Source organism: Dermacentor silvarum, chromosome 9, assembly GCF_013339745.2.
Source record: "Dermacentor silvarum isolate Dsil-2018 chromosome 9, BIME_Dsil_1.4, whole genome shotgun sequence".
Classification (NCBI taxonomy): domain Eukaryota; kingdom Metazoa; phylum Arthropoda; class Arachnida; order Ixodida; family Ixodidae; genus Dermacentor; species Dermacentor silvarum.
The window spans coordinates 45,948,988-45,958,486 of record NC_051162.1 but is presented as its reverse complement, the minus strand read 5'-3'; the positions used below and the strand labels follow the sequence as shown (position 1 = coordinate 45,958,486).

At 49.5% G+C, this 9,499-nt stretch overlaps 1 protein-coding gene across 1 annotated transcript in view; it reads right to left on the bottom strand.

Annotated features, from left to right (window-relative positions):
• Positions 1-1,912: 1,912 nt before the first annotated feature.
• LOC125939821 (venom metalloproteinase antarease-like TpachMP_A) overlaps positions 1,913-9,499 on the bottom strand; it is a 174,999-nt gene continuing 167,412 nt past the window's right edge. The window contains exon 12 of the mRNA XM_049655273.1: positions 1,913-2,032. Within this exon, the coding sequence (XP_049511230.1) occupies positions 1,913-2,032 (120 nt within the window). The remainder of the gene's footprint in view (positions 2,033-9,499) is intronic.

The window sequence follows — 9,499 nt, the reverse complement described above, 5'->3', positions numbered from 1 at the left end:
ATTGAGATTTGCGTTGTGCTAACTGAACGTGCACCCGAAAATCATTACATCGTCTAGGTAGCACATGCACACTTCCCACTTCAAACCACGCAGGATGCTTTCCATGAAGCGCTTGAAAGTTGCAGGCGCATTACACAGCCCCGAACGGCATCATATTAAATTCAAAAAGTCCGCCTGCGGCCACAAATGCCCTTTTCTCCTTGTCTGTCTCGTGCATAGAAATCTGCCAGTACCCCGACCTCAAGTCGACAAGCGAAAAGTAAGATGCTGATGAAAGGCAATCCAGAGCATCATCGATGCGTGGAAGAGGATACGCGTCCTTTTTAGTGATGGTGTTGAGACGCCGGTAGTACCCAGAAAATCACCATGTCCCATCTTTTTTTTTAAAATCAGAATCACTGGCGCTGCCCATGGACTGCATGATTGTTGGATTACATTATTATTTAGCATTTCGCGGAATTGGTCGTTAATCATCTTGCGTTCCGATGTTGAGACTCCGTACGGCTTCTGTCGCAAAGGTTGGGCAGATCCCGTATCTATGCGATGGTGTATACGAGAAGGAGGAAAATAATCATGGTGGCCCCTCTTGCTAAGAAAAGTAAAAAAAAGTCCGGCATGTTTAAGCAGAATCTTCGCCACTTCATAACGCTCTTTAGTGCGGAGCGTCTTGTTTACCATAGTTAAAATGGAGGGGTCCACAGCAAGACATGCATTAACGAAATGGCGTTCATCCACAGAATCAGGCGCCTCTGTAAGAATGGCGAGTGACAGCACCTGATCTTCATGGTAGGCGGCAATTTTCAGTCCCGGTGGTAGTATTGCAGGTTCATAGCATAGATTATCTAAGGGCTAGCTAAAGCTAAACTGCGCCGGGGCTACAGCTAGCTAAAGTGCGCCGAAACGACGCTTCTACCGCCGGGGGTAATGCTATGAGAGAAACATTCTGCCTGGGGCAGACGACAAAGAAGACGGTTCTGTGGGGTGCTGGTGGTTGTCCACCATCTTGGCTACTGTGTCTATCACGTAGTGTAAATACCGTGTAAATAGTCCCGCCTTGTGTCGCTTTACGTGCCATCGTTGTGGTGGAAGTGTTGGGTAGTTCCCTGTTTCCATCACGGAGCTCCGCAACGGCCGCCTCATCACGCTTCCCACCATGTCAGTCGGTGCAGGCACATCGTCTGCTCCCCCTGCCCCTCCCGTGGCTCCCACCTACATCGTTCTGCCTCCTGCTCGTGATCCTGACGTCTTTTCCAGCCAGGATGGGGTTGACGTCGACATATGGCTCAACCTTTACGGACGGATCAGCGCCAGCTACAGGTGGGACCCGACCCTTATGCTCACCAACGTGCTTTTTTACCTCGATGGCCCACCGCGGGTGTGGTTCGAGATACACGAGGCGGACATTACAAGCTGGGACTCTTTCAAAGAGAAGATCCGCGACCTTTTCGGTGACAGCACTGGTCGGCAGCTTGTGTGCGGAATGAACTTGCGACTCGTGCACAGACATCATCCGAGTCATACATCTCTTACATTAAGGACGTTATCGCTCTTTGCCGCCAGGTTGACGAGCACATTCCTAAGTCCGAGAAGGTTTCTCATGTGCTCGAAGGTATCGCCGACGGTGCCTTTAACCTGCTTTAACCTGCTCATCTATACCAACGTTGATACCGTTAAGACAGTCACCAAAGAGTACCGGCGGTTTGAACATGCTAAGAGCCGCCGCATAACCCAGAGCTTCCCCCGGCTGTCCAATACTGCTGCAACTTCATCGTGTATGTCGTACGCCTGCCGCCCACCTGCGGCCACGTTACGGCCATTGTTCGTCACGAGATTGAAGTTGCCTGTCCTGCACCTACTCAATCAGCCGTGTTTACATCCCACGCCTGTGACCCATCGCAGCCATAGGTGTCCCTCATTCAAACTTCCAATCTCGGCCTCCCTTCAGCGTGCCCACTGAATAGTCCTGACGCTCGACCTTGCTCCTCTGGACCCGCTCGACGATCCTACACTTCTCCTGTCTCCTTCCGCAAACCTGCGAAATGGAGAACGCCCGACGATCAGCCCATCTGCTTCTCCTGCCATCAGACCGGGCACATTGCTCGTTATTACCGTCGTCGTTGGGCTTATGCATCTCGGCAGACCTCAATGCACCCTACTCCTTCTATACGTCAGCGGCTGGTTCCCCTTCTTACTACTCGTCGGCCTCCCACGAGCCTCTTCCATCTGACGCCACTGCTCCTGTTCGCCGCTTCTCCCGCTCCCCGTCGCCGCAACGCCGCCAATACCGCTCTCCGCAGCCTCGCCGCTTTTCCTCGCCATCCTTCTCTGGACCCTCGCCGCTGGAAAACTAGATAGTGCAGCTTGTGGAGGTGAAGCTGCAATACCATCGTCCCCTGCAAATCCTCTGCTGACTCTCCGCACTCACCATAGCCTCCTAGTAGTCAAAGTCGACAATGTTCCTGTGACTGCCCTCAGCGACACTGGTGCACACTTGTCTATTATGAGCGCCCCTTTATGCCGCCGCCGGCAGAATGTTACGACGCCGTCTATGACACCGACAATATGTGTTGCCGATGGTGGTGCTGTTCAAGTGATTGGAATGTGCGCCACCCGTGTCGGCATTGCCGGTCGTCGTACCGTTGGCCTTTTTGCCATCCTTGCACACTGCCCTCATGACCTTATTTATCCTTGGCCTTGACTTTCTTTCGGCACACTCGGCCTTAATTTATTCTTCTTCTGAAACACTCTGCCTCGATCTTCCTCTTCTGTCAAATGCTTGTGAAACGCCTGTCAGTCGCTTAAGCCTCACCGCTTTGCTTGCCTACCGCCTCGAGCCGTCACGTACGTCTGTTTGTCATCGACCCCTCCCCTTCCTGACGGCGAGTATATTGCCACTCCGATTACTGAACTACGCCTGACGCGCAATGTTACTGCACCACAAACCATCGCCAAATTAGCTGGTAAATGTGTTTCTCCCGCTACTAAACTTTGGTCTGACCCGCACGTGTTGCCCCACAAGATGTCGCTTGCCCACCTCACCGCTATAACAGATCATGACCTCAGCGGTGTCGCCATAACTGCTCCAGAAGAAGTTGAATTTCCTCGGTCACCAAGTTCTGACGGCAGCATTTTTCGCAACACGGTTGGATCAGACCTTTCGCCTGACCAGGCCAACGCTCTTTGCCGGGTTCTGGCCTCATAGAGTGACATTTTCGACATTCGTGATCGGCCCCTGGGCCAGAATAAGATTGTCACCTACCGAATGAACACGGGCGACTCTTGCCCATTCACCGTCGACCATACCGTGTGTCTGCATCATAGCGCGAAGTGATTCAAAAAGAAGTGGCTAACATGCTTGCGAAGGATACCATCGAACCATCATATTGTCCTTGGGCGTCCCCTGTCGTATTAGTAAAGGAGAAAGACGGCTCCTGGCGTTTCTGCGTTGATTATCAGCACCTCATCAAAATCACCAAGAAGGACGTGTGCCCCCTTCCACATATTGAGGACGCCCTCGACTGCCTCCATGGGGTTACCTTCTTTTCATCCCTGGACCTTTGATCGGGCTACTGGCAAATCGCTGTAGACTACCTGGATCGCGAGAAGACCGCCTTCGTGACCCTTGATGGCTTTTACCATTTCATGGTCATTCCTTCGGTCTATGCAACGCACCAGCCACCTTTGAGATAATGATGGACACACTGCTCCAAGGATTTAAATGGGCGGCGTGTTTATGTTACCTGGACTACGTGATAGTTTCCTCCCCCACTTTTGCAACACACCTTGAGCGTCTTTCGACTATTCTAGCAATTTTCCTGCGAGCTGACCTCCAGCTAAATTCCTCGAAGTGCCACTTCACGCTTCGTCAAATTACTGTGCTGGTCCACCTTGTTGGCGCTTCCAGTGTCCGACGAGACCCAGCGAAGGTACGCGCTGTCACGAACATCCCCGTTCCACGGTCTGTCCATGACGTTCGTAGTTTCTTGGGGCTGTGCTCCTACTTTCCCCGTTTCGCGAAAAATTTTGCGGCGCTCGCACGTCCTCTCAGTCACCTTCTCAAGCAAGATGGCCCGTTTTGTTAGGGTCCTCTGCAAGCTGACACCTTCGCTGAGCTCATCGCCGCCCTAGCGACTCCACCTATTCTTGCCCATTTTGACCGGGCTGCTAACACAGAAGCGCGCACAGACGCTAGTGGTCACGACATCGGTGCAGTTTTAGCCCAAAACCAACGACGCATTGATCGTGTTATTGTAAGTCGTCGCAAGTCGTATGCAAGTCGTCTCCTTTCGAAATCTGAACGCAATTACTCGATTACGGAACGGGAATGTCTTTCCGTTGTCTAGGTGGTTTCGAAATTTCGTCCCTGTATGGCGGCCCTTTCCGTGTTATCACTGATCCTCACGCTCTCCGTTGACTTTCCTCTCGGATGGACCCTACTGGACGACTTGGTCGTTGGGCGCTGCGCCTTCAGGAGTACTCTAACTCAGTTACCTAGAAGTCTGGCCGCCTCCATCTGGACGCGGATTGCTCGTCCCGCTACCCTGTTGACCAACCAGACGGATCGGAAATCAAACCCAGCCCCTGCGTTATGTCAATGTCTCAGTTTCACTACATTGGTGACGATTAACGTCGTTATGCTTCTTTGTGATCGCTAATTGACCGGCTGGAATCGGCACCTAAGGACGCCTCACTGCGCATGTTCATGCTCGTGAATGGTACACTTTACCATCATACCTCCAGTCCGATGGTCTTGAGCTACTTCTCGTTGTGCCTAAACTTCTGCGTTCAACGGTCCTGCATGAGCTTCACGACGAACCAACTGCGGATCACCTTGGCGTATCCCGCACGTATGACCATGTCCGGCGCCGCTTCTGTTGGTGCTGTCTCGTCCGGTCTGTTCGACGTTACGTGACCGCCTGCGATAAATGCCAACGTCAGAAACGACCTGCCGCACCCCCAGCAGGACTGCTTCAGCCGCTGTCCATCCCGACCGAACCATTCTTCTGTGTTGATTTAGACCTTGCCAGTCCTTTTCCTGAGTCAAGATCCGGCAACAAGTGGGTCGCCGTTGCTATCGATTATGCGACCGGGTATGCAATCACTCGAGCGCTCCCCACCAGCACGGCTACCGAGTTGTCGATTTTTTTGCGCCACGATGTTATTCTACACCATGGCGCCCCTAGCCAATTGCTCACAGATCGAGGCCGCGCATCTGTTGCGCTCCTCCTCAACGCAGCACAAGTTAACCACTGCCTGCCATCCCCAAAAAATGGCCTCACCGAGCACCTAAATCACACCCTCACGGACATGCTCTTAATGTATGTTTCATCTGACCACCATGACTGGGACCTGGCGCTACCTTACGTGACCTTCACCTACAATTCATCGCGTCACGATACCGCCGGTTATTCACCCTTTTATATGCTCTTTGGCCGTGAACCGGCGTTACCAATGGACACCCTTCTTCCGACTGCTGCCGCGTGCCTAGCGATATGCACGTTATGCCACCGCTCGTGCCGTTAACGCGCGTCAGATTGCCCGCTCTAGGATGTCGGCCTCGCAAGTGACCCAGAAGCGCCTCTATGACAGCAGGCATCACGATGTTCGCTTCTCAACCGGTGCCTTAGTTCTCCAGTGGTGTCCATTCCGTCGTGTTGGCTTGTCCGAGAAGTTATCTCGGTACACGGGTCCTTACCGAATCGTCCGCCATGTCACGGACGTCACCTACGAGATTGTTCCCATCTCTCTGACCTTGCCGCCTGCGATAGCTCCCAGTGACATAGTTCACGTCAGCAAACTGATAGCCTACCACCCTCTTTCTAACGAGAATGTTCGAAGTGCGCCGAGACGGCGCTTCTACCGCCGGGATTAATGCTACCCGAGAGACATTATGCCTGGGGCAGACGACAAAGAAGACGGTTCTGTCGGGTGCTGGTGGCTTTCCACCATCTTGGCTGCTGTGTCTTTTACGTAGTGTAAATACAGTGCAAATAGTCCCGCCTTGTGTCGTTTTACGTAACAATATTCAAAGCACCAAACTGCAATTACTCATAATCGAAATAATTTTCAGCATATGAGATTTGCCGCCTAATGACTTTCCAGCTCCCAAAGAGCATGTGGATTTTTTTATCCAAGCATATGTCAGATTTAGCTAGAATTATTGACGCAGCTTTGGTATTTTTATAAAGCCACAACTAGATTCTTCAGCGAGCGTGGTTGGAGAATCGAAAGAAAATGGCAATAAAGCATCTGAGACTTCAGAAACCGAGCGCTTTCTTGTGAAGATATTGCTGTACAGAAAGCATCCGGCGAATAAGATTACTCCCGGTAATGGCAAAATAGTTCTACAGAGGTAGATTCAACACAGTGGCTAGCTATTCAATTGCAGAGTTTGTCATGGTGCTGTACTGTTCCTTCAGGGTTGTAGCCTGAAACATTAAAGCATTACATTTACAGACACCAGTTGGCACAAATTGAGGGCGATAATTAATAACTGCCCAAAAAGGACGAGCTAAGGAAATAAGAGAGGAAGCCGATGCCGCAGACGTGCTTCATGCACAAACATCCGCGGCCAACCATGAGGATATTGCTGTGGCAAGGGAACTCGGCACATGGAACCAAGTACCAATATTGCACCAGTCGATTGCCTTTGTCGTCCGTGTTCGCCGCCTGTGTTTGCACATCTTGTTTGCACAGTCAAAGAAAAAAAAACAAAACACCAAACAGACAACCACATTCCTCGTTAGCGTTGTGCAAAAGCATAGGTGTCGTGAAACGCATCTAAGACATTTCTTAGTGTGCTATCATTTTTTTTTTCGTTTTATTGTAACAACAAATTATTTTTCATCTTTCACGACGCACTTGGAGAGTGAGTTCCGATGCTTTCAAGTCGCCTAACTTAGGGGCTAAACACATTTGTAGCAAAAGTTGTATCAGAATAGGCTTTGGTTTTGAATTTGTACTGCTCTGTCACTGAGCATAAATTAGGCACAAGCATCCATTGGCTCGTAGCCAGCACAACCAATTTCGCTGAATAGAAGCTGCCGCTCGGTGAAGGCGATTGTTTCACTGAAGAGACCAGAACAGCCACACTGCCACAATAGCTCAGCTTGAGAACCGACAATGGCCTCGGCTACGGCGCCTCCACGCTTGCCAAAAGGTGGTGAAACAGCCGGAATTGCCAAACTCGAAGTGTCTCTTGGGCCACCACCAGACCTGCGATGGGATTGCGCCTTTCCCTTTAACGCTTCCGTCAGTCTTTTATCCTCTGTTATACTACTTCCTGTCCCTGCAGACAATGAGCCCTGCTCCTGCCGGGGCCGCCGAATTACGTGTATCATTCCGACCCCACGGTCCACCCTTCCATGTGATCAGTGTGTATTAAGTAATATCTGCTAGGAGGTCTATACATTCTGCACGACAGATTTCCTAATGATTCTTTTCTGCTGTCCCATTATGTCGGGTTTGTTTCGCGCTTGATCGCTGAAGTCTTCTGTTTTATTAAAGCGAAACTTCTCGACTTAGTATTTTTGGTTAGCCAGTCTTCTAGGATGTAGGCTGCGCTGAGTAGGCCGTTATGTAAGCTAGATGAGATTTTCATATATAAGATATTATATATATATATATATATATATATATCCGAATTTCCGAAGGGGTGGCTGTCTGCCACGATTGTGAGACACCGGACATAAAGCAAATCGGCACCGCATCTGATGAGAAACACGAGTTGGTGCGGGATTGCTGGGTCAAACATATTTCGCAAGCTCACGACATGTGACTCCTTCTTTTAATAAGAACTAAATTTCTAATGAGGTCGAGAAGCACTTTTCTTACTAAATACCTCACTATTAAAGGACGTCTTCTAACGGATTCAAAGCCGCAAAAAGTTTTTTTAGCCATTCCACTGTAAGTGTAATTATCGCCTCAGTATCCGGCATTCTCTCTCTTTGCATCTCCTCTTGCTGCGCTCGGAGCTACACAGTGGAGAAACCAAGCGACAGAGCACCGGCCAAAAGTCGAGTGTACGGCGGTGAAAGTACTCGTCGCGGAACCTCGTGGCGGGCGCGGTAGACTGCATACGCAGCACGCTGCGCAATGTCTGATGCCACGTACAGCAGACAAAGCTACGCGCAGTGCGAATATGAATGACATTATATCTTATTGAATTCGCGAACATAATAAATGTTTGATTTATGTAACTCAAAATTAGGAAATGTTACTAAGAATGGTATCGCGAGAACTAAACCACCGAATAGCGCTGGTCGCCGAGCTTTGGATGTAACGGCAGAGCTTTCCTGGGGGCAAGCGATTTTTCGCTGTGCTTGGGACGAGATTGTAGATTGGTTGCAGCATGCAGTGCCGTAGTATTTTGCTCACAAGTTCACCGCAGACTCCAAATAGAGTTCGGCAACATTTATTACCATGTTGAATATGTTTCAGGCCCATTCAATATTTTAGAGCGTATTGCTTCACATTCTCTAGGGGGTATCCGTAGATACATAAAACATTATTCAAGGAGATTGTGTAGGGAGGCTCGTTCAATAAACCAGAGGTTAGTCTGCGTTCGTCCTGTCTTCTTTTAATCGTTGTCACGTCCCTAGCGCAGCTCAAGTTCCCCCCCATAATTATTCGACGTCATAACTGCCCTTTGACAGAGTGAAATCTTTCTCTGGTGACAATTTCGTAGCAGTGACTGAAATGTCAACTTGATGCCGCCAATTAGCGGCGAACAGCTGCCCTAGGGCCTGACGGAAATGCCACGAATATCATAAAATGTTTTAGCTATCTGGCCAGAATTTGTTGATGGTCTGAATCTCCGAGCCTCTCTTACTCAACTGAGTTGTCTGTATTTGTAATTGAAGGTTTTACATGTGACCACTGCAAATGTTCCAACTATGACAACGTCTGATACAAGATATGGTGCACACAGCCAATTACAATTGCACTAACCTCACCTCCGCCTATACGCGCTCCAATATGGGACTCACATGTCATGAACAAGGCCCATGGTCATTTCGGGAGGTTCCTGTCGAAAGAAGTGCGTATGTATGTATTTTAAAAAAACTATTTGCATAAAAGCAAGCTCTGAACCAAAGTACACCTTGATTTATAGCGAACTTGCCGCACTGCGCATGAATTCGAGAAACCTACGCACAGCGATGCACTCCACACAATCAATGAAAACGTCACAGCCCTTTCAGAAAGTTGTGCTTCAAATCGAATGAATTCGCTTCCAATGTGCAAGAAGGTTATAAAATAAACTGAAGTTTCATGGTTTGACCACTACACTGGCGTACCAGCGGTGCTACAAAATGCAAGAACAATGAAACATTCGCTCATGGTCGTATGAAGATTGGGCCACTCCAGCAAAGATATTCGAGGGGAAATGATTTGGAGGAAACAGAAACGCAACTACACCTGTAGTTAAAACCAGTTACATGCGCGTGTTACAACCAACATTAGTAGACGCACGTATGTTAAATCACTTTGATTCATTAGG